The sequence below is a fragment of the Cataglyphis hispanica genome, chromosome 2, assembly GCF_021464435.1.
Source record: "Cataglyphis hispanica isolate Lineage 1 chromosome 2, ULB_Chis1_1.0, whole genome shotgun sequence".
Classification (NCBI taxonomy): Eukaryota; Metazoa; Arthropoda; class Insecta; order Hymenoptera; family Formicidae; genus Cataglyphis; species Cataglyphis hispanica.
In genome coordinates, this window is record NC_065955.1 from 3091286 (window position 1) to 3118141 (window position 26856).

At 33.3% G+C, this 26856-nt stretch overlaps 3 protein-coding genes across 6 annotated transcripts; 2 read left to right on the top strand and 1 right to left on the bottom strand.

Moving 5' to 3' along the window:
- Positions 1 to 97: 97 nt before the first annotated feature.
- On the top strand, positions 98 to 3548 carry LOC126858044 (uncharacterized protein CG5902-like). Of its 2 annotated transcripts, XM_050608049.1 has the most exons (4): positions 98 to 556; positions 1355 to 1465; positions 1682 to 1887; positions 1981 to 3548. In XM_050608049.1, the coding sequence occupies exons 1-4, from the start codon at positions 144 to 146 to the stop codon at positions 2145 to 2147; spliced, it is 897 nt and encodes a 298-aa protein (XP_050464006.1). In that variant the 5' UTR covers positions 98 to 143; the 3' UTR covers positions 2148 to 3548. The 2 variants fall into 2 exon arrangements, with proteins under 2 accessions (XP_050464006.1, XP_050464012.1); XM_050608055.1 differs by lacking the exon at positions 1355 to 1465.
- Positions 3549 to 5100: 1552 nt separating this feature from the next.
- Positions 5101 to 10803, top strand: LOC126859049 (nuclear protein AMMECR1-like). Of its 3 annotated transcripts, none has more exons than XM_050609958.1 (5): positions 5101 to 5625; positions 6534 to 7021; positions 7960 to 8070; positions 8151 to 8356; positions 8457 to 10803. In XM_050609958.1, the coding sequence occupies exons 2-5, from the start codon at positions 6807 to 6809 to the stop codon at positions 8621 to 8623; spliced, it is 699 nt and encodes a 232-aa protein (XP_050465915.1). In that variant the 5' UTR covers positions 5101 to 5625; positions 6534 to 6806; the 3' UTR covers positions 8624 to 10803. The 3 variants fall into 3 exon arrangements, with proteins under 3 accessions (XP_050465915.1, XP_050465913.1, XP_050465914.1); XM_050609956.1 differs by having other exon boundaries at positions 5101 to 5614; positions 6522 to 7021; XM_050609957.1 differs by lacking the exon at positions 5101 to 5625 and having other exon boundaries at positions 6157 to 7021.
- A 1053-nt stretch (positions 10804 to 11856) lies between these two features.
- LOC126859050 (uncharacterized) lies at positions 11857 to 13181 on the bottom strand. Its single transcript, XM_050609959.1, has 4 exons — positions 12847 to 13181; positions 12495 to 12666; positions 12272 to 12400; positions 11857 to 12162 (listed from the first exon to the last, which is right to left on the bottom strand). The coding sequence occupies exons 1-4, from the start codon at positions 12969 to 12971 to the stop codon at positions 11923 to 11925; spliced, it is 666 nt and encodes a 221-aa protein (XP_050465916.1). The 5' UTR covers positions 12972 to 13181; the 3' UTR covers positions 11857 to 11922.
- Positions 13182 to 26856: the final 13675 nt, after the last annotated feature.

The window sequence follows — 26856 nt, forward strand, 5'->3', positions numbered from 1 at the left end:
GAGTGCGCCACTGTCCGCATGCACTTTCGCTCGCGCATGACCACAGCCAACTTCGTGCGACAGCAGCGGCGGCGGCACGTCAGTGAGTGGCGTCTGATCACCGCTAATTATCAATGGCGTGATGACGCGACGCCGTACTATAAATGGCGGGCAAAGAAACAGCTGTTTATGTCACCGCTGGCTCGACATCTAGCGGACCGCGGGCGCGATCGGGCACGCGACGGCGACGATGTCGACGTAGAGTACATCGTGGCGAGGAGACGCGTAGACGAGGAATAAGAAGGAGAATCGAGACGGTAGTGCTCGCTGGTGAATCGTCCAGGAGGAACATGGCCGCCGGCTGCTGTGGCGCGAAGAAGCAGAGGCTGGGCGGCAGCGGCGTAGCGCCGAGCCTGTCATCGTGCGACGGCACTGTCATACGGCACGGCGCGCCTCATCCGAGGAAGCCGACGACGATCGCCCAACCGGAAATGGGCTTCTTCTGCTTCGACGTACTCTATTGCCAATTGCATCAATTGGATCCGCCGAAGGCGCCCAACTTCAGCAACGAGGCCTTGTGAGTAGCTTTCGCGATGCATCTCTCTATTCTCTATCTCTCTGTCTCCCTCTCTATCCATCTTATCTCACGGATCGCATCAGCTGTTGTCTCTGTTTATCCTCGATGACGCGCTGCACATCGTGTCGCGTTTTATTCGCATTACGAAGATTTTTGCGATTTTTAAGATTAAATTTCGATGCTTACAGTTACAGAAAGAAAGGGCATAATCTCTTTACATCAATTATATATAATAATCAGATTTTTGTATGCATTTTTTATATATGTGTTGTATTTCGAACTCGTCAGTTTTTTATTTTTGATATTTAATATCTATCGAAAAATTACTCGTCAAGTCGCTTTAATTTGATTCTCGCATGTAGATTATCTCGGGGCACGATATTATCTCGGCGCGTTTCGATTTCTCGTATTCTTCTATAGCATTATGCCAAGTATGCTATGTAGGCCAACGAGGGTGCATTGTTGTTACTATGTCCACAGAAGCATTAATAAGAATTGCTTTATTATACACATTTCTCTATTAATTTCACTAAAAAAAATTTACGGCGGAAAATGAATTCGAAAACTGCTATTGTTCTTGTTATATTTATTTTTACAATATTTATATATTTTATCAAACACAAAAAAAATGTTTTTCTTGTACATTAATCATATGATAAAATCTGAATTTTTATGAAATACAGTGGAACCGATATAATCTAACTGTATTTTACTTCGTCCTTTTCATCCAATGTTTGTTGTTTGATAAGAAATAGTGTTTAAAAACATAAAATTTTTAATATGGGTACGTCTTTTCAGCCCATTGTTTGTGACATGGACAATAGGAAAAGATATGAGATTACGGGGTTGTATCGGTACTTTTAATGCGATGCATTTACACGCTGGTCTACGCGAATATGCTGCAACTAGGTGAGACAATGCTTCTCACATTAATATATATAACATAATTAGTAAAAATATATACGAGAGAGATGTATAATATAAGATATCTCGAAATATATACAAAAGACGTAGAGTATATATCAGAATTTAGCATATTTTTTATGCAGATAACTGTAATATTTAACATAGTAAGATAATGACCACGCTTTTTATCTTTATATATGTTTTATCTTTGTTTTAAAGCGCATTCAAAGACTCTCGATTTAATCCCATATCTCAAGACGAGCTGCCACGTTTGCACGTAAGCGTGTCGATTTTGCGGCACTTTGAGGACGGAATTGATTATTTAGATTGGCAAGTGGGCGTGCATGGAATTCGCATAGAGTTTCACAATGAGAAGGGTAATAAGCGAACGGCTACTTATTTGCCTAATGTAGCTATGGAGCAAGGTGCGTATCCGATCCGATAATGTAGAAAAGAACAAGTTTTTGAAATTTCCAAGATTTTATCTTTAAAAAAATTACGTTCAATCCGATATTCAGGATGGGACCAGATACAAACAATAGATTCTTTGCTACACAAGGGTGGCTTCAAAGGTCTAGTCACACCTGATATCCGTCGTAGCCTGAAATTGACTCGTTATCAGAGTGAAGAAGTCACCGTAAGCTATCAAGATTACATGACACATTGTCACAATCGAAGATGCTAGCAGATCGCCTGGGGTCCTAGCCAAGGGCCCCCGCTTCAACGATACACTGAAGCTCGCTATAACAACGCCCATACAGTCAATTCGTCACATTCGCAAAATGATAACATTCGATATAATTCCTTCGCATCCGGTCGGCAGCAGTCGCAGATCGTGACACAGCCTAATCGTTCGACGTTTATACATCCGTTACCCCTGCCCCCAATTTCCCCAGTTATAGTACCGATACGCAATAATCCACCCTTCTGGTGGGATAACGCAGGTCCGTCCTATCCGCCTGCGCCACTTTATCCTCGACCACCATATCGTTTTTCGACGCAGGAAAACACGGAACGTGGGGTACGTAAACGAAAATGACACTGGAAGCGGTTGTTCCTCGCAATTTTCCACTGTTTAAAGTGGTGCGTATTTTTGTGTCTCAGTATACACAGCCTCCCGTTTATGATACCGCATGCTCCGTCATGAGGATAATAACTTCATATATGATGGCACCGCCTAATTATTGATTGTTGTGTTGATGTTTGAATTATGAGTAATCGCGATATTTATCACACACATATATATAGTGTTTGATATTTACAATTTGATTAAAAATTGAATTTATATACACACACATTGTTTCAAATATTTTTAAATGTTATATTAAAATCATTCTTAAAATTCGTCGATTTTGGAAATTTATTGATAAGTAAACAACAAAAATGCTTATTTATATCTATTGATTAATTTTATTTTTTCATAAATATATATATTTTTTTTCAATTTTTTTTTATAAAGCAATTCACGCTATCAGCATATTATAAAGAATCTGTGTATGTACTTGTTGTACTTGCATTTGTTTCGATATAATACTTTACGAATATAAGAATGATAATGAGCACTATGTATAGGACAGTGAGTATGCTTAAAATTCACTGCCTGCTTCACAAGATTTAATGTACAAATTGAGATATTGGAATTATTCCATTTTTGTATAATATGTAAAACATAAAATATTCTTAGACATATATCAAGTGAAAATTGAAGAAAAATTTAAAGTTTTTGATAGAAATGTAGTTTCTCTCTGTTTTAATATATCTCTCGCTAAAATATATATTTTATTCGAATTACAGAGCGTGAAATTTTTTACAGCGCGCGATAGAAAGATTTTCGCCTTATTATAAATATATCAACTATATATTTAATTACATAAAACAATAAATTTGATAAAAAAAGCGACATCAATCATCTGTAATTGATGATTTAATTAGTCAAATTTTAAAAGAAGCAAATATATATAATATAGTAGAAAATATGTATAAATAAATATTAAAAATATTAAATATAAGTTAGATATAAGTAAAAATATAAAGATCTCATTGTGAGTTTAAGATTAAATGTTTCTTCGATTGATAAATAATAATTTCGTAACAATTACACTAACTACAATATCTTACGCTGTGCGTCTATTAATATATATATATATATATATATATATATATATATATATATATATATTTCGTAAATTAATCGCATCTTATAATATTATATGATATAAACAAAATATTTGTTTATATAAATTAGTAATATATTTTTCGGCATGAAAATTTTACTTTTCTCTTGAACTGCCAGTTATTTTCAATAGCGGGCTTTAAACACTGCCAATTTTTATTCGCGCTTTATTGTATCTTTTATACTATAATGAACTTTGTTAAAAATAAATGAAAATTATTGTAGCTTTGTTATATTACGTGCACGCCATTCGCGTTATTATTTTTATTATATAGTCTTTGCATCGATAATAATTAGCGAGTTTCTGAAAAAGATCTTGCCTTCTGAGTCTCGGCATAAACGTCCAATTAACTGCCATGCATACTTCACTCATGTATGCGCTCATTAGGCCTATGGGACTCTATATGTGTAATGGATGTTACGATTTATGCATATGTGAATGATGCACTTTTATAATTAAAAACGAAAAACTTTCCAACTAATATTGTAATTATATTTTGCGATATGTACTAGTTATCATATACACTAGTTAAATCATATTCATGTTTCTAGAATTTGATCTGTAAAATACAATAAAAATGCACTTACAAAGCAAATTACTGATGTTATTACAATTAAATGTTGATACAATTAAATAGCGCATTAAGTATTAATTGAGTTTTGTCATTATTATGTCATATATAAATTTATTGAATGAATTATTTTGTATTTTATAAAGTATTTTTTGTAAAACTCATAGAAATCTATATAAGTACATGCACATACATATTTTGCGATTGCATAGGATAAACACACATATGTGTATACAATTTATCTTAATCTTTTTCTCAATAATCAAATTAATAAAATTTAGTGCAAAGTTACACGAAGAAAAATAATAATTTTTGAAGCATAGCCTATACTTTTGCAAATTAATATTTATTATTATATTTGATATCATCTTTCTCTGATATTATTATAATATTAATATAATATCAAATAAGGAGAACATATGCCTGATTGCATATTAATAATGCGGCGAAAAAGCCATTATAGATCGTTCTTTATTCATTTATAAGTTGAATATTAGCAACTTAAATTAAAAAGCCACAAATATATATAAAATTCGGTGAGATTTGATATTAAGATATTGTAGACAACTTTTACTGTAATAAAAAGAATAAAATAAAATTTTATATTATAAAAATTAAAATTATTGTAAAATTAATTTTTCCTGCATTGTTTCTTCTGTTTTTTAAAAAAAAGCTTCAAAATATGTACCTGTTTTATGCTATGCATGGAAAACGCTATTTTATTTCATTCAAATACAGAAAAAGTATAAAAAAAGCTATACAGCATACATAAATCATATATATAAATCACGCATACATACATATATATATGTACATATATTTATCTATATGTATTTCCTAATCATGCAAAAGAACAGCTGCGAGATGGCGCCGCAGTATCACGCGCGCGAGTGGATGCAACACGCAAAACTAAACCGGCGTCGCGACGCACAGCCGGACTGATCGTGACGCTTCGTAGATGTGTATATCGGTGGCAATCGCGGTGTTACATCGCACGCGTGTTTCGTACGCGAGCGTAAGAGCGCGTATGCGTTATCCTCGAGATTATACGGGCAGTGATAGTTTTCCATTGCGGACGATTGACGGGATCTTTCTCCAGCGGCCATCCGATTGCCGTACGGGCGTCGACATGTTGCCGTGTTCCGGCCGAGTTTTCGAGCCACACATCATGTCCGTGCATCCGTTTCTCATTGCCCGAGAAGTTGTGAATCCAAAGAAATTGCACGTCTCGTCGCTCGTTGTTAACGATGCGATATTTATGCGATCTTTGTTCGTTTACGCCGACTTACGTTATGTTGCCGTCTACGACGTAGTTGGATGCCGTTCTTGCACCCTCGTAAAAACGGCCGAGGGTGCGTGACGAATTCGAATGCTCGTCGAAAGACACAATCTTTTATAGTTGCCGCGGTAAGTAAATTGTGGAGAAATGGAAAATCATACAGAAGGGCGCTCACTGACATTCGTTGCTTTCACTCGCTACGCTGATTTTCGTCTCGTAAAAACTCGTAATAAAAGACTCGCTAGATTTGACCATGAATATACTATCAATTCATGCATCTTTCATCAAACTAACTTTAAAATTTGATCTCTATATTGTAATTTACGAATGATAAATTTGGAGAGAGAGAAAAAAAGTATATGAATCATGTAATATATAGAGTTAAAAATTTCATTTTTTTTTTAATTTAGCCAAATAATTGTTATTTAACGTTTAAAAAATATCAAACTTACGCAACAATTTGATTTATAAGTAACGACAAGTGACATTGTTTTAAAATTAATTTGATTTGAGATAATAGAGATAACACTCAGTAATCATTGAATCATATTTTCCTAAAAGAAAACAAAAAGAAACAACGCGCATTGCATTATTTATTCAGAATTTCAATAATTGCCTCTGTCATATTTATCAACAGATAAATTGAGAAATTTACATACACTCGATGTCATACTTTTGCGTGGTACTTTTACATTACGCGCATATTATGTAATTAATACATGATATTCGTACACATTCTTTATTGATAGTTCTAATCTGTACTTCTCCAACTTGATGAAGTGACATTACGAACGACTAATGAAATTTGCATACAGAATACATTTTGCATAAAAAACGACACATCATCAACAAAATCTTTTTTTGAAATACTTAATAAAAGTTCGTTATACCATATCGTTTTTTTAGCGCGCAAAACGCGTCGCATACTATGTGCCGCATAATCATAAAAATCATAAAAAATATTGAGAAATACATGTAAAGACTCGATTCGTAAGCGAATGGACGTTGTTTTGATGTCGTCGTTTGTATTGACAGAAGGACGGAAAGGAAAGGACGGCGAGACGAAATGGCGGGCGATGAAACAGCTGTTTTGACGCGTGTCGCGTCATCTGGCGGGGCGCGCGCGCAGCATGGCACGCTAGATGACGGCGGTGGCGGTGGCCGCGACGGGCGGCGAGACGAGACGAGGACAAGACGAGAGTGAGACGCGTACGCGGGTCGTAGACCGTTCGGGTCCGCAGTTCGCGTCCGCAATTCGAGTCCGTAATTCGAGTCCGTGTAGTAATCGACAACAACGACGGCTAATTGTAAGAGAGAAATATGGCTGCCGGCTGTTGCGGTACGAAAAAGCAAAAGCTGAACAACAACTCCGCGGGTGCACCGTGCAATGGCACAACGGTACTGTCGAACGGTACGCGTATACGTAATACGCCGATCGTACAACCCGAGATGGGCTTCTACTGCTTCGATGTCCTTTACTGCCAACTGCACCAACTTGACCCACCAAAACCGCCCAACTTCAGCAACGAAGCATTGTGAGTGAAAAAAATCATGTTGGGCTAGTCTCACCTAGCATCTCCCTGTAAGGCTAGTCTTTAACTTCGTAACGATGATGATGTTATCGTTACATATCATTACATAGCTAAAATGTATCGGAAAATAGCTGCGCAACGGCGCATAACGATAGAGGATTTGTCGTTAAAAGTTTAAGTTACGAATAGGGGTACTGTTTTTCTTTATCCCTGTCCTGACTATGTGTGGTGTGTGCGTTGCGCCAATTGTATCTCTCTCTCGCGTTCGTGGCTTCCCCGTGCGCGTCTTTCCCGTCCCACCATTCCATTCTCTCCTCTGCCAAGGCGCCTTTTTTCTTTCGTTGCTGTTCTTTTTCTCCCGCCACCCACGCCAACGCGCTTCTTTGTTGAAATCGCTCTCGCTTTTATGTTTTCAACCGCTGTCATTGCATTGGGTGAAGAGGAAGAGGAAGGGAGGCTATGAGTACATTTGCAGGCTCTTCTTCGTCTTTTATAAGATGCGCGTCTTGTGTTTTCGACATCTTCCGCTCTGAACTATCAACCTAGTACCGAGGTTATACAGAATGCATTGTTTAGCTTCATTTATCTATATGTAAACGGAGCTTTCTGCCTTTGTTGTTACACATCCTAGTTTTCTCTTCGATTTATAATAAATAAGAAAATCGATTCCCGTATCGTGCTTTTTTGTTCTTTTTTATTTTATTTTGCTCTTGAATTTAAGAAATATAATTATTGATTATTAATATAATATATTTTATGTATAATTATACACATTTGTATTATATTATAATTATTTACATGTGAAAATAATAATAAGCATTGTAGATTAAAAAAACTAGTTATTAGCATTTTATACAGCTCTTATAAGACAAATGCATCGATGTCTATTTTGTGCTCTGTAATTATTCTATTATAATACATTCTTTTCTATATCTTTTCAGTCCTTTGTTTGTAACATGGACTATTGGCAAAGATATGCGACTACGTGGCTGTATTGGTACATTTAATGCCATGCACTTACATGCAGGACTTAAAGAATATGCTACTACTAGGTAATATATCTTTTTATGTTTTAATTTGATTAGATTATAATTATGAAATGCATTTTTAAATAATTAATTATATTTTATAGTGCTTTTAAAGATTCGCGATTTAATCCTATAACTCGAGAGGAACTTCCACGCTTACATGTAAGCGTTTCTATCCTGCGGCATTTTGAAGATGGTGCAGATTACTTAGATTGGGAGATAGGAGTCCATGGGATTCGCATAGAGTTCCATAATGAAAAGGGCAATAAGAGAACTGCTACTTACTTACCTGATGTTGCAACTGAACAAGGTAAATATGCACCTATTATGTTATGAATTGTTACTAAATTGATCTATTGATCATACTTTTTACAATCTACTAGATTAATATATGTTTTTTTTTTATGTAGGTTGGGACCAGATTCAAACAATAGATTCGTTATTACATAAAGGTGGTTACAAAGGCTTAGTTACACCAGATATTAGACGCAGTGTGAAATTGACTCGATACCAGAGTGAGAAGATTACTGTAAGCTATCAAGATTACATGACACATTGGCATAACCGAAGATGCTAGCAGATGGCTTGGGGTCCTATTCAAGGGCCCCTACCTTGCCAAACTGCTGGCACGTTTTGTTACAAAAATACTGTTGACACAGTTAATGCATCATACCCACAATACAGTACTACTCAATACAACTCCTTCATGACCAATCAACAACATACATTAGTTATGGTTCAGCCGAATCATCCCACATTCATACACACACTTCCGATGCCACCGATTCCTTCAGTTGTGGTACCTATGCAGAATTATCCACCATTTTAATGGAATTGTGTATTGCATCCTTCAGTGCACTATATTGTTATTCTTTCATAAACTTTTGTAACGCAAAAAAAAAAAAAGAATAAATCAAATGAAATGCATAAAATAATAACACTGAAGGCGGCTATTATGTACAATTTTCTATTGCTTGAATTAGTGCTTATTTTATTTTTATTGTTCAATAGCATTAATTCTATTCTATCTTTCACGATTTTTCTGGCCCTTCTTGTACGATAATATTCCTTAGGTAACAAAAATGTACAATTTTGAGTATGGTGGCAATGTTCTTCCAAAATAATATTTTCTATAAGCATAAATAATATTGGCTAGGTATTCATATAAGATAGATTCTTGTTCTCGTATTGTACAATTTTATGATTGTTAAATTGGAAATAATAAAAATAATCTATTTGCATATACAATAATGCAAGTTCAGTTTACTGTTCAATGCTTATCATTTGATACTGTAATACTAATCAATATAATACTATGTAAATAGTAATTAGCTTTGCCATCATGCTAGAACATTTGACAGTCATTAATATATGAGAAACAAGTGACACAAAGAATTTCATAATCTATATACAATACTATTTATGTAATTAAAACTGACTATATTAATACATCCACAATTGATAAATTCATGCACAAATTCATCATTTGATCACTTGTTTACAATGCTCGTGTCATTAAAAGCAGATTTAAAGTGTCAGACTAGATAGTTACGAACAATACAATATTTCGATTTTCTTAAAAATTGCCAAGTGTATATATATATATAGTAATTTCATCAGACTTTCTTTAAAAGTTCTCTAATTTCTGTAAAACAATACAAATGTATCACGTCATTTAAAATTTAAAAGAAATTATTTACTTTCTTCAAGATGTAATTGTTAATTATACATAACATTTGATACAATAACACTTAACGTCTATACATAATTTCTTTGCATCAATGGTATAAATAGATTTTTTATTGAATTATTATATGTTGTCTTATACTAATTTATTTTTATCTATATTTGTGTGGACTTTGTTTTTTTTTTTTTTTTGATTTAATAATCAGTTTGTGTTATTTTTGAAATATAAAAGTGATATTAAATGTTGTATAAACTTTTAATGTTGTATATTTATACCATTCTTACAATGAAGTTTAAAGGCGTTTAAATTAGTATGTTAGTTTAGAGTAGGCCAAAGTTTCATTACAGCAAAGGTTTTTTTTATATTAATAACGCTAATTAAATTATGAATAACAACTTTTAACTATAATAAATTAACTAGATTTAATATTTCAATACATATTTTTAATGAAATTTAATTTGAAAAAAAAGTTATATACTGTTTATGTTTTATAACTGTTTCTGTATCATTAAATGAATATATTTGATGATTTATAGCATCAAACCTCTAATGTGAAGAAACAATGGCCTACATTATACTGATAAACAAAAAAATATTAAATATAAATATAAAATATAGATTTAAGACATACATTAATGAAAATGACGATCTCTTTGTGATGTTGATTGCTATATAAATCATGGTGACGATTCATGTTCATTATGATAACATCAGGTAAAATCTTTTTCCAATGCTTCAAAATAATAAAATAATACTAAAACGAACAAAAGACAATTATATATAATTATAGATGTATAATTGGTTTAAAGATAGATAATGTGTATTTGAAGAAAAAATAGCATGGAAAAAGATGTACTGGATTTCATATATCTGTGTACCATAAATGCATGGTACATTTAATAGCATTATCACATATAAATAGGAGTTCAGGAATATTTTATATTAAACTATCATGCTTCGTAGATTCCACAGCTATGCGATAGCTGGTTTCATTCACTGCCAACATAATCATTGTTGTAGATATTATACAAATCCTATTCTCAAAAGAATAAACAAATCAGGTTGTTGTACTTTGGTTGAATTGATGCATTAGCATCTGGTGTGTTATCTTTTATATATATTCTTATTGCATACACATATAGTTCCTGGGATCTCCTTGCTACTTGGGCCCTGTGTAACGTCCAACAAACTGCCAGTAATATACTTAATTCTAGAATAGTTGGCAAAATCAAAATTGCTCTTATCTGTACCCAAATTGACTTCAAAAACCTAATCACATAAAAATCGTTTCCTGATTAAAACGTTTAGAAAACATAAAAATATATATAAAATGTAGGTGCTACTATGCTATTTTCTTGAATACAAGCTGAGAGAAATAGGAATTCAAGAAGTTTGCAAATTTAATAACAAAATTCAAGTAGTTTGTTTAACATGATAGAAGATTAAGTAATTAGATTTAAATCAGAATTTTCATCTATTATATATTTTAGAAATCTATGGAATACACGTCTCAGGATTTCCAAGATAAAATCTACATCAGTAAATGAGAATATCGAATTTTCAATCTTGAGCTTATAAATAAATTGATGTATTATATTTAATAATATGAGTTGATATATATATATATATATATATATATATATATATATATATATATATATTCATTTGATTTAAAATGTCGTAAACTTATATATCAATTAAATAAAAAAATCAACATTTGGAAAATATTTGTCTCAAATCAGAAAAATTGTATATAAATATTTAAAACAGCGACATTTTAAACAGTTTAAAAGCGTTTATTAATGTAATAAATCATATGGTGCCTAGATACTGGATTAATTAAAAAAAAAAGTATTGTATAACTATAGGAGACTCTTGTAATAAAAACAAGAGCATACACATCGGTGTGAATTATAAATAGATATCTTATAACATTATGTCAGTGATGAAATAAAAATACATTTTTATATTCTACAAATCATTACGATCTTTTTGTCCTCATAGTAACATTAAACTATAAATCTAATAAAATAATTAATTTAAATAAAGTAAGGATAATAATGGTTAATGAGACTTATTTTTAAAATGCAATAAAATCAATAATCACCAAAAAGAGAGAATGATTCTTTAATTTTATATGTATATATGTATATTTTATTATAATTACGACAAAATATTATACAGAAAATTCACAAATCATTTGATGCATGTTTCCAATCTCTTTCTTTTTCTATGAAATTTTGCACATCCAGTACATAAAGAAAAGATTTAATTTGTGAATGTGTTATAAAACCAGCTAAAAGTGCATGAAGAGTAAAAATTGTTGCAAGTATGGGTATCATTGGTTGATAAGCTGATGAAATAACTCTAAACATTCCTTTCAAATCAGTTATGTGTGGTATGTTATGTAATCCACTGTTAGCAGCAATCTATGAAAAACAAATATATATAACAATAGCATAATAATAAATAAAAATAAAAAAATTTCATATGAAGAGATTAGCACCATAAAAGCAATAAAGCAAAGTTTATACTTACAGAAAAATTTGCGAATGGTACTAATATCAGTGGAAAGAATAAACCAGTACAAGTTTGCAACAAAATAGATCTAGATTCCAAACATAGAGGGCAAGGAACTTCTAATAACAACAGTTTATTCAGGACAAACTAAAACATATTATATTTTGTATTATTATTTTTCTGTTATCGCATGAAGTTACTGAATATTTGTGCTTATTCAACTTTTATTCGCAGAATGTACCTGCGAGTAAAGAAGTGAGGTTGCAATAGTTGGACCTGCCACAAGACCAGTTATTGTTGGAAGCAAACCATAATTTCGCAACTTTAATTTCCTTCTAAACCGTTGATTAATGTAAACACCGGTAAGTGCCGCTGCTCCAGACAGAATAGGGCGTCCGAATATTAACGACCATCTAAAATAAAGTATCGTTTTATGTATACACCGTGAGAGAAATTTATAACTTCTGACGCAATATGAATGTAATAAACAATTATCCAAGGCAAGTGCTTGGTCCATTTTTTTTACTTTTTTTTTATCGAAAATTGTGATAATCTTAGAAATAGAAGATAAATAATAGTAAGAGGTTATGTACACATCGCTTTGCGGTTCCCAGTTTCTAATGAGTTCTGCTTGATGGGCTAAAGCCTCGAATTTTGACAATATTACGGCACCTTTCGGTATTTCATGACGGATGCGTTGTTGCTGTGCCGCTTCCATTTTTTCCGATTTTTTAAATCACGATCACGACGAAAAATACTAATATTCGCGCGGCAGCAGCCGCGTGGATATAAACATATATATTACTATATATGTATGTGGGTATGTGCATACAACAGAATGAGACGCACGGCTTAAAGTTATGCAATAAGACAAAACTCATTCGCTTTCAATTGAATTTTTTATACTTAGCTCCTTTCCTCTTTCCCGCTCCAAAGTATGTTTATATATTCTATTCTGAATATAGAAGGTGCAAAAAAAAAAGTAAGATTAAAAAACAGAAATCTAATTTTCTAATCCAGTAACGTAACAATGTGATGGTAGATTCTTTTTGTTTCTTTCAAAATTTTTTTATTTCTCAGAGTTCTTTATTTCTTGGATAAAATCTCGGAAAAGAAATTGTATACAGAAAAACTTTGTTAACTTTGATTCTCTGGGGGGACAAACTTCAATTGAAACTCTCTTCGCACATTTTACAAAGTTAAATATTTTCTCGCTGAAATATATATATTATATTAAAAACGTACTCGATAAACAATCTTATTATCATATACATGTATACATATATATTATATCATTATTTTTTAATTATGATCAATAATATTTATACTTTCTGTAATAATTTAACAAATCTCTATTATATATATATTATTTTTATTATTCACTAAATAATTATTTTATTATTCTATAATATACTGTTTTAATATTTTGTTTAATAATATTAGAGAATTTTATATATAAAATAAATTTATTGTAATTATATATTCATATCAATTTTTGATTATTTTTATCAAATGATAATAACAGACATTATTAAATAAATAATTTAACATATTATTACATTTTGTCACAAGATGACAGCAGTTAGGTACTTGATTAGTAGCGCCACGCTTAGTGAACATTTGAAATTAATTATCAAGTATAAAATGTAACATTGTACATGGCCGCGAAAGAAAGAACCTATCTAATATCGAACAAGCGTTGCATAGCGACATTTATATTTATTTAGATTCACATTACGTGTTACTCGAATATTTCGCATAGAAAAGGTAAGACTTACGTAACGATATCAAGCATTATATATTGAAAACGATTTTGTTACTTTAATAATACGCTTGCGTTATATTTCTCGCGCGTTGGGTATATATATATCAAAAATTACTACATTCAGACATTTATAGATCTTGCTCCTCGCTCTTATATTATGTAACTTACAACGTAGTTTGCTGTATTGACTGTATAAAAAAAATAATATGCATATATAAATTTTTATATTTTATTAAAACTCTTATGTATAGATATATTGCTCGTTTTTATATTTCTACAAGCACCTTTAATAGTTTGTCGCGTTATATCAATTGTCAACTTTAAATTATATTTTTCGTTGCCTTGCAAATTAACAAATCTAATGAAATTTAACGCGCATTAAATTCAAACGCTGAAATCAAATAATTTCATGAGCATATAAATGTAATAAAATGTCGCTTCGCAACGCTTGTTCGAATCGCAAACAGGGTGCGCAAAAGCGCCGCGACTCGAGACGGTAAAAGTCGATGTGTGATGATCAGATAGTGCTGGGGACGGGGAACAATCAAATATCGACAGTGCACGAGGGGGTTGTTCGCGCGGTAGAGTAGCGCGTGACGGACGGGCGCGCGAGCTTACGAACGGTGACGTCACGTGGCGGCCGACGGACCAATCCGATTCGTGCGTTCCACTCCTGCCAGCCAGCCGGTTTTCCGGCTGCTAGACCAAGCGGGACGCCATATTGCCCGTGGCCGAGTGGTGGCGGCGGCCGCCTGTGTGTGTTTATATCGTCGTGACGCGGTTTTTCCACACGTTTCGCACGGGCTCGCCGCGTCGGATTCTCGCGAGTGACATTTTGAGCGGTGCGCGTGTCCGCGGACACCGTGTGTGAAACGCGTCGTCGTTTATCGTGACAACAACAGTGTGCGCGACGTATCGTTGTGCGATTCTTCCGCGGTAGCTCAGGCGCCCGAGTGACAGATCGCAGCGGATAGTCGTGCTTCGTCGTCGTTTTCGTGCCGCTGTTTTCGTTACTGTTTTTTCTCTCCCTCTCTCTCTCTCTCTCTCTCTTTCACCCTCAGTCACCGTATTGGACCGTTCCAGAGTACCGCTAGCTCCGCACCTGAAAGTGTCGTTTTTTCGTCGTTCATCCCCCTGTGTGAAGCTCTCTATCAGAAGGATGCCAGTGCGTAAACAAGGTGGTAAGCTCGTACATGTCTTACGAATGTCAACTGGGCTGACAGACGAATCATCCGTCTGTCTGTCATTCGAGAGCAAGATCGTGGGAATGTGAGTCGTGCGGAGAGGGGTGGCTGTGGCTTGTATGGGTCACTCGGTCAACTGTCATTCGGTCTGACAGATCGCGTGCATATTCCCTAATCCTTCTTCCTTAATCGGAATGTAGTTTGCTTCGAATCACGTCGCATGAGAATTTATGAACTCGGAATGATTGCTCGAGCGATTGTCGCGTATGCGTTAATATAAGTGATCAGGTGTTTCAAGTCTACCGATCGTTTTTTAGCAACTGCGCGCTACTCGCGACCTTGAGTTCGCGTACCATACTAATTCGGACGCTCGAAAGTGACATTCGAGTTTCTCGATGTCTTGATGATCGCACAAAACTCGTCGGAGCATTGGCCACGTGTAATGAACTCGCGACCCTTTTTCGGAGCAGAACGAGTGGTTAAAGAGGATAGCTCTGCGCGCGGTCTTTTAATTTTCTCGTTATCTTTTACACGACTACACGATAAATTCAAACGATACAGAAGTCGCACATACATATAAATATCATAAAATAAAGTATGTTATGGTGAATATACTATGCGTCGCATATTAGCCGCTTCGATAGGCATTACTATGGCCAAACTGCGTGTCCGCATGAATGCGGAAATTGTGCGACGTCGAATCTTGAACTACGTATCATGTTGCAACCGGAATCGACTAGTGTGTCATGCATAATTGAAATGAAATTGAACGTAATCTAAATGTTTTAACGTTGCTTTTGTGAAAATGTTATTATTAAAAATGTATCTTTTGCTCGCATTAAATATATAGTTACATATGATTTACATGTAATATTTCCGTATCAATACGAACACACAATATTTCTTTAATATTATAGATTTAATATAAATTATTTTCCTTTTATACATTAATATTACATCTACATAAAAATTATAAATTTGTTACTTGATATTTGTTTTTTTTTTTATTTAAAAATATCGTGAAAAAATAATAGTCTCTGTCGTAATGCAACAACGTTTTAAATTAAATAGGATTTATTATAATATTAGACATTTCTCTTACTTCGAAATTACATAAGCTTCGGGGAAGGATTAAGATTGTTCTCTCTCGCACTGTTCGATTCTCGCACGTGGACCATGAAGACGATATCGGAAGCGAGCACTCATCTTCTCATACGCAATTTTCTTCGATGTAGGCCAGTCTGCTGGTGTGTTGCAATAATCGCGCCGCCGTCGCGGCGTAAGCCAGTGTTTGAACAGGGGCCAAGAAAACGCAATAATTTCGGCTCTAGGCAAGGCTCTTTTGCCACGGTTATGCGACGAGTAACTCACGGCCATGGGCTCGGTCACCACTAGCGTACCGACGATTTTGCTCTCGAAATCTGCACCGCACTCTTGGTCGTCTCGCTTTTAAGTGACGGCGTATTTCAAGTGAACGTTCTCTTAAGCTAACCTTGCTCTATAATAATAGCAAGATACTTCAAATTTCGTCGTCATCTTGAAATTTAGAATTTAGAATTTGCTTTATTATACACAATGTAAGATAATAGTCATTGCATCATTTTATATACATATGATAAATCTTGCACTAGATGTGCGATTTCAATTATGAAATTTGACTATACGATTATATATTTTTGCGCGTAAATAATTTTTTTATTTTTAAGAAATTTTGCTGATTCAAATGATAAATATATTTAAAATATATGTATTTCTCTCTTTCGTTTATTTTGTTTTGAAATTAAGTTTGAATAATTTTCGTTGACTAAAAAACATGGCAAAAATATCTTTTAGATTTTTTAAAATTTTTATTATCGAATTTTAATAATTTTCAATATTAAAAACAGATTATTTTATTTTTATAGTATTTCATATTTAATTTCTCCAAACATAATTCACTTTAACCGTTTAATTAGAATTTTGTAGTAATAATATGTATGGGTGTTTGTTTAAAATCGCGTTGCGCCGCGTGACGGCGCATAAAGTTTAAGTGTAATTTAAACTTGTCGTTTGGTTCAAATTTAACTTCTCCCTTAAATTGCGAGAACAGACGATCGCGAAATCTCGAAAGTTGCCCGAATATATTTAACATTGAATCAATCTTTAATTACGCTATCGTCGACGAATCGATCGTACTACAATGGGAATGGGTTTCTTTAAGTAGATTTCTCGAGAAATCGGAAGTGAAACTTTAGAATTCTCTCGAAGACGATTGTACTAAAAATGAAAAATTACTTTTTTAATATTTTAATATTTTAAAATTAGAAAATAAAGTTTATACTTTTAATGATATTTTAATATGTTTGTTAAATTAATAATCATTGTCATTGCCAAAATATAAGAATAGCATAAATAATCGAAATTTTGGGATATCATGGATAGTATATAGTTTATGATGTTATGTGGAATTGTGTGGATGTGAGATCATATGTAATACTAAAATGCCACGTGTTTGTGAGCGTGGTGCAGCAGCGCGTCAAATAGTCTCGTGCGAAAAATCGATATCTCGGGGTTGAAATTTTCAGCTCCTACTTTGCAGCGTCTTTTACAAACGTGTAAATTATATCATTGAAGTTTAAAAATTCCTATGAAAAAGCATTTCTGTAGCGATTAGCACATTAGAAAATACGTTGGGTAGAGAATAACGATTGCATGCACGTGCGGCGCGGAAACGAGGTAGAGGTAAAGGTAACGTATTGATTCTTTTCAGCTATGAACTTCTGCGTATGTAGGCCACGGTGGATGTATCCAGAAGGGCATTCGGGCGTAAATAGCGTTAACGCTAAAATAGATACATTCATTTCTAAAACGATCATATAAGACAAGTCGGAGATATTTTTTTTTTTCTATAAAAGATTCCAATTATTAACGTGGAAAAAATTAACAAAACGTTTAAAATGTAAAAATATTTTACGTTTACAATTATATGTTATTTGAAAATATACGTCATATTTGTACGCATATCTTCTCTTCTATCTAAAATTTTATATTGTTCTTATGTTTTTGCTAGTTATAATCATGGACTATTTTGTAAAAATTTACTGTTTTGTATCTTCGACTTACTTGGTTAAATGTCACGGTGCGCTTCTAATTTGTAAGACGAAACATGCAGCAAGGTCGTAGCAACGATAGTTTTAAATTTCTGCAGCGTATACACTTTTGTAGACGAACTCACGAAGACATGGAGAGATAGAAATACAGGGAGTCGTGGATGGTTTATGGCGCGGTAGTTCGCTTAGCTTGACAACCTACGGTCTTATATGTTCGCTCACACATATGTGTACAGCGCAAATATTCACGTACAGTATACTATTGCACGTGATCTTTCTCACCCCTTTATCTTAATTGGATATCGTATTTTGTTTCATACTTTATCACAGAAATATATGTTGAAAATCTTTACAAAGGTATTAAATTGTAAAACTTGATTTGTCTTATCATGATAACAGTTATATATTTAATTAATCGTATTAAAATTACGTCATATCATTATCATTCATTTTATGATAGAATTAGTAGATTCAAAATTAGTTCGATAAAAATTTAAATATTACATATTCACGTATTATATATATATATATTTGAAATTAAAAGCTGGATATATATTGCCTGCATAGAATTTTTTAAATCTAATTATTGTGAGTAAAAGATATGCTATTATAAAAATATATATTCTTTCTTGAAAATATAAATATACGCTTTCAATAAACTCTTGCGGAAACTCATAAAATGATTTCGAGCGAATGAAATTCGAATTCGATCGATGTCTGAAATATCTCTCATCAGTTCTCGTAAGCAGAGACCCGTGGACGTTTTATGTACAAGCTCTTTGTTCTCACACAATATAATACTTTACCTTGTACATGCATAGCAAATACACGCTCGAGTATGATAGAAGACGCGGCAATGAAGGACGAAAGAGGAGATGACATGCCTGATAATGAGAGCAATGAATGGGAAGTGGGGCAAGAGCTTATATGCTCTTCCCAGAGCAGAGATGTGTGTTTGCTGCGCGCCTGCGTTTCACACAGAAGCTTCGATATTTACTTATGTACATTACATGCAAGTAGATGATGTGGGTACATCGACAGTCTGGTTTGTCTCTAGCTATTGGCCGTCGTATTTTATAGCGGCCTCTGGGAAAAAGTTTCTTACTTTCGGTTTGAATATTTCTGCGCAAAGTCTTCAAACTGTGCAATCGAATGCTTTCGTTATAGTTGTCGTTTGCTACGATAACATTACGCGAAATGTAATAGATATAGTTGTATGATAGAAAAAAATATACATATTATTTATTCAAAATAATTATATATATATATTAAATAAATATTCATGTTTTTACCATAATTCATAACATCCTCAAATTTTTGGAGAGAATATTTTATTTATATTTAATAGACATTGTTTACACTTTACTTTCGTGATTATTATTATTTTTTTTTTTTATTAATTGAATTTTTTCCTCAACATTTTATATTTTGAGATATTTTTGGAGAAAGTTACGCGTATATGGTAACAAAAATTAATAATCCGAGAAAATAATATTTTAGAAACATTACTTCAGGAAAAAAAGGTATCAGCAGAAAATATTATCAAGATATATTGTCGAGATAAAATAAAATTTATTTTGAAATTTATTCTCCACACTATCGAATAATAAAATACGGCCGATCATTGGAAAATTTTTCAAATTAAATATGAATTATTAATATACCTTATGTCTCCCTGTAAAACTTTCAATGCTTCAAATTCTTTCTATTTTTATCGTACGATGGTAGTATAATTCGGCAAGCTTTATCATAAAACATTATTGCAAAGTTCTGTTGTCGCAAACAACAGCTCCTATACCATCTATAGGCTGGCACTCACATTATATTCAGCGCGACAACACCCGTCACCATTGTTTCCGGCGATTGTCGTTCGAGAGTAGTTTTATTCTTAACCCATCGAAGAAAATAGACATTTCAGCGAGATTCCTAGTAAGCGATAAATTAAACACGTGTCTTGTTATAGCCTTCTTAGTATCTGCCTCATTCATTTTCGAGATGTAAACTTCGGTCATAGAAAAATAGAGATGGCATGAAATTCTGCATATATAAATTATACGCCATTAACTACAAAAACCAAATGTTAGGGCTTAATATCGAAAAAAATTTTTTGAATTTATTTACAAAATAACGCACTTTTTTTTACATGCTTTAACTTAACAAATTTATTTAAATATACTTTTTAATTTTTTTTTACACCAAGTATTTAGTGTTACAAAATTTGAATTTTTTTCTTCAAGATTGTGTATTATTTAATGAAAAAATAATCTTGCTGTTATATATTTAAATATATTTTTATATAAATATATATATAATTATATTTATATATTTAAAAATTGATTAGGCTCACTTTGATCCCGTGTGCAAAAAACGAGAGAAGAAACTTTAGAGAAAGGTGTGTGCACTCGAAAAGTTAAAATACTTTATGATAAACTCTGGTTGATGATCGATGGTTTTGATCATAATGTTATAAATAATATAATTTTATTTAAGGCTATAATTATCGCGCGCGCGGTTTGGTGTTTAAATAAATTTTAATCATTCTCAATTGAAATCTAATTAAGAAGTTTTTGAAACTATCTGCTTGTAATGCATCGACTTCTCATAATAATCTGAGGGATTAAAATAAATGCGAAGTCGATGTCTCGAGGAAGAAAGGGTAAGGCGCGTTAAATTGAATCTCTCCTACCTTTCTGGCAGCTTTAGCAATACACCTATTCGCAAATGCACCTGTACGGCCGTGCAAGTTTCGCCAAAACAATTCGCCGCAGCTTCCGGCTGCGCTGCGTGCGAAGTTTGCAAATATTTCATCGCATTGGTTTCTACCGTCAGGCTATCGTGCATCGGGGTTAACCGACCTCGTTAATGTTCGTTTAAGCTAGCAAGTATGCGCGTTGTTCCACTTTTCATAACTTCCTGTCCCTTTCCACTTTGTTTTCTGCGCACGTTTGCTTACTGGCGATATTAATCTCTACTGGATTTAGCGCGATTAGACGTGGCTGATTTAATTCCAACCTTCGATTTGTATGCAAATTAGATAACAATTAGTCCGATAATACAGAATAATATATGACGTCTCTTACGAAAAACAAAATCATGATGCGAAATTTAATACTCTCATATATGTATAATAGTGCTCCATGATTTATTATCTATATTTGATTATTAATCACATTGTGTACTTTAAAAGGAAATATTTAGTGAGTATTAGTTTTGATTTATGGATCGGCATTTTATGTTGAGGAAAGATGGATAGTAATAACTTATATATATCTATGCAATTTATATATCATGATGACAAATTGTATTATTATGTAAAATTTGGAAAAAAATAAGGGGTCGCGTCGAAAGAAAAGTGCTCCCAAAGTCGACGTATGTGAAAAGATCGACAAACTGAATACGAAGCTGAAAGGCATTGCTGGAATGTTGGCCGAAAAACTTTTTCATGTTTCGGCATTAGCGTATAGTGCTCTTGGCAAGACTTTCTTTGATCAAACCGCAAAATGACTAAAGAAAAAAGTCGTTGATCGAAAATGCAGACTTTCTTTCGGCTTTGAGAATGAGAAAATCGACGCTTTTGTATATTCTGATGTGTGTTTCAGAGCAGATTAACAACAACAAAATGTGAACAATTGTTTAAGATACAAATTTGTAATTTTCTCGTTTATAGTTACGATTTTTTAATATATATATATATATATATATATATATATATATATTTTATATTGATTTTTATTTATTTTCTTTCTTTTAATATATGTATATGTAAAGAAAACGTGGAAGGTAATAGTAATTTTATTGTCACAAATGTCATGCGAGGAATATTTGCCTCTTCTTTCGAGCTGCTCTGTAACGTGCTCAAGGCATATCAAGATCAATTTGATCGTTTCCTTTAGGGAACTGAACGGTGAATGTGCGAAGCGATGTGCGAGAATTCGATCGCTAATGGATGGTGCATTTGCGAAAGGGATTCGTATCGATTAATATCAAGATGAAGCGTAGCGAAATCAATAGAATTATTCGCGTCGCGTGCATTACTTGTGACGTGCTTCGATGGTGAACTTAATTGTGCACGGAGGAATAATGTACGCCGGTACACGTGCGCACGAATTTATCCTGATTCGCATTGGATGGCGAGCGATTAACATATATTGTGCGCAACGGAAGGATAATTTTCGATTGTGCTTTGATATTGATAACCCCCCATTATTTGTCTATATTATGCATACGTGCTCGAAATCAAAACGTATGACATTCTGAATATACTGGAAATTATATATATCTTTTGTTTGAATTCATAAATTATTATTAGTCATGTGACACATTGTATGCATCATTATAATTGATTTAAATAAAACATTGTTTACAGTAGATCCTATTATGCTCGTTACATAACAGATACCTTTTCATCGCGATGTTGGTTCGGTTAGTCGCTCCAATTATTATTAGCCGATATCGCTACCGGGTTATACTGGTTTCGATATATTTAGCATCGAATGTTAGTCGTGGCTGCCAATTAGTATCGATAGTTTGCGACTCGAGATCGCGGTCCATTGAACGCGTTGCTGCCACGTGGTATATGCACGTCCATACGATCCGCGTCACTCATTTTTTGCACTCACTAACTATTTTCATGTATCTATGATATTGCTATGCTAAATCTTAAGTAAGATTGTCATTTATTTTACTTTGTAGAATATTTATCGTTAGAAAGATATAATAAGAAGACAAAAGGAAACATTTTCATCTTCTAATGCTATTGATATATAGATATATTATCTTGATTTTATTTTTATGAGATACTTTTTTTTTAATAACCACGCTTCCTATAATTACAGTATCATTAAATAAAGTGATGTTTTAACAAATGATCGGATTAGTGAGGTATTCAAATAACATGTTCAACAAAATAAATATTGTAAATAATATTTAAAAATATTTTTATTGATAAAGGAATATATATATATATATATATATATATATATATATATAAATTTTTGTAACGAAATCCGTATTTGTACACATGTTAAAATAATTAAAACAATATTATCAATGTTATCATAATAATGATGAGAGCATGGTAATGTTTATATATTTGTGTACATACGCGTGTATTAATATTTTTAAATAATTTTTACGCAGACATCGAATTTCCGTTATACATCACACACATTGGCAAACGCGCGTCATTAAGTTACATATACGTAAATACGTACGCTTACGCACACACATATATATATGGATTCTTCTAATGTAGGGCACAACCGACAAAACTAAATTTAGGATAAGATGCAGCAGTCGAATCTCGAAGCGTGCTCACGCTTGTCGTTAGCGCGACGATTATCGGTGCGATTTTTTGTTATTTGCGCATATCCCTTGTCATTAACCGCGAAAATTCTTTGATCTGTCTATGAAGATTCACCTCGGCGAGTATGAAAAGACAGCGACTCATTTTCGCCAACGGTCGCGACTTGAAAATTAGTGAGATCCGCGTTCGTATAATCTTCAAGTGTAATGTGTCATCGAACATCACGTGTTATAAGCAAGATAAATAAATACGAACCGGCTTGGCGGATTGCCGAGATGCACTATTGTTATCGCTATTATATATTTCGGGAAAATACATGTAGATATATTTAATTTTTTAGTGGCTCTCTTTTAGCATTTGTATATGCGTGTGAATATAGCTTTCCGAATTTAAAATATTACATCCTATATGTATGGACATTCTTCACAGAGTAATTTGTCAAATTTGCTACTATCTGTTACGGTCGATGATCTCGACGATTTTTCGATCTGGCTCGAGTTTCTCATAATTTCTCACATACAATTGTGAACATTTTTTAAAATTATTTCTCTATTGAGCGATGAATTGTTTGGTCGCGCTTGGTTTAGTTTAAAGAGCGCTTTATATTTAATCTCGTGTATTGTACAACGTAAAAATTTTCGACGATAAATGATGAATTAATCTTTTAATTCCAAAAAAGCACGTATTTAATTCACATAGAGTACGATATTTGCGACATGTGGGCGCCGATGATATCTGTCATATGGGTCGTTATGTATATAATGCAACGGAAAATAATGGGTAATCCGGAGACATCGAGGAACTTGGGTAAATTATTTTAGATTATATTCTATGTTTTATTGTGTGAATCCTACTCCAAAGTCAAGTCTTTATTTGCTCTTTCTTTTTCTCCCGCTATAATTCTAATATAAATATAAGAAAAATTTAATTAATTGCACTTAATAGACGATTGTGCAAGAAATAAATAAAATTATAAAATAAAAGAAGTACATAATTGCGCCGATTAGAAATTTTAAATAAACTTAATTTATTAAAAATTTCTACTTTGGATTAATTTATTTTTATGCAGTGCTATTCAATCTAACCGCCAAATTATCACACTGATAATTGATTACGAGCAGCTAAATGAATGCGTGCGTGCTTGGTACGGCGAACGTGAAACGCCTCTTCTGCGATGATAATGAAATAGTCGTATGCCACGTGTGGAACTCGTTGACCGTTTCGCAACAGAGATTTACGAGCAGTCCTATCATACAATATGCAGAATTCGGCTGCAGTACGAGCATGCGGCGGAGGTCGTTATGCAACTTCTGTCTCAATATCTATGCTTGCATGTAATTTGCATGATTTAGATGCAAGGTCACGTTAAGCTTCCTGGAATTCGATATGCAATTTTGAATGTTGTATTAGCGGATTAATTGAAAGCTGGATGTACGCGGGAATGCGCGTTAATTGTTTCTCGCCTTCGATACGATACATACATCGAAAATTTATCTCGTTTAATATCTTTCATTAACGTATATTAAGGGAAATGAGATTTTACTGGCAAAAAAATCATATGTTTACTTCGTGTATCGTCTGAAATCTGCTGTTACTACTTTATCAATGCCACATTCGAGAGAGAAGAGAAAAAGAGAGAGAAAGAGACAGAGAGAAGTGTCATTTTATATTATTTTACACGCATCTCGAATGAATCTAAGTCAATGTTACGTAAAATAACATTTGGCAATGTTTCAGATTGGTCAGTTTAATATACATTTTCGTCGAAGGTGAAGAAAATTTCGTACAATAGATTCAACAATTTTAGAATTAAGTGGAATTTTGTAGATTTATATTATTGAGTTTGTCGGATTTTCAAAACAGTCTCTCTTGTTCAAGTTTTTATAGGAGAAATTTTGTAAATAAAAATTTACTGAATAAATTCGGCAATTCACAGATATTTTTTTTTATATGAAAAATCACGAAATGATTATATCATGTTATAAATTTTTTAATTAATTAATTTGTTATTTAATGTTAAGACCTTCATGTCCTTTTTTCCTTGAAGTTTGATTTATCGTAATCCCTTTAATTTTACATCAGCCTCTTGCGAATATTTCAAAAGACTTATTAATTCCGAAATGGAAATCAGGAAAACCAAGAGTAGACGAAGTTTAGATAATGAAGGTGGAAGCGACGAGCGACGTAACCTTCGTTAATTGAATAACGCTGTGCTCCCGCATACCTAGAAAAGTACCTTAGACGTGTTACTCTCTCTCTCTCTCTTTCTCCTCTGTTTCCTTGCTCATCTTCATTACCTTCCCGTTTCTTGTTCTCATCTTGGATTTCTTCTCTTCCGTTTCTCTCGTCTTCGTAACGTAACGAGACGACGAATTGTCGGTACGTCTGCTTAACGGAATACGAATGTGCTCTTGCTCGTCGAGAAATAATTTTCATACGGTGTTAAGTCGATTTGCGGTTGAATATGGCTTGCCGAAGTATGGCAGAATGTTAATTAAAAGCAACGAAGTATACATCCTATTTATTATTTTGATGTTGTTGAATTTCCATAATTGAGCGATGTTATGCAAAAATTATTTAATATAGAAGTTAAAAAGACACAATTATACACACAACTAAGTGATATAATTTTCGGCTACATAATTCTCTGCATTTAGACTCAAGCTGTTGAAAATTATAATACTTGACGAGTTGTTTATTTTTGCGCAACATTGTTCATTGAGAATAAACAAAGAGCGATAATTATGCGATTCCAGATAGGATTTTGCGAGCAATTTGATATGTGCCGGGTCAGATGATACTCGGAGTTCACGTGCTCATCACAAGTCTACGAGAGACAGATCGAACAGCTGACGCCTTCGCGCAGCCTGTCTCGTCTCGTCGCGTCGCGTCGCCTACCTTGCCGTCTGTCTCCGAAATTTGCCACGGGGGTTACCCAGGCATGACGTAGATGCACGCTATTCTGGTCAGCTCGTGACGTCGTTCTCGGGATATCCAGAAATAAACCCAAGTTGTAAGATGCTGGCTTCGTAGCCTCTCTGTTTCTTCGATTATCTTCCATTTCTTTCTTCTTGGTTCTCCGAACGAGATACTATTTAACGATTATTGTGTTACGCACGAATACACCAAGAATCCATGGAAAATTTTAAATTTGCGTCAATGAACAAATGATGCAACCTGATGCAAAGAGTTTCGAAACATATTTTATGGAAAATAATCGAAATTAGGTCACAAATTTAAAATTCTTTTCAATATTACAT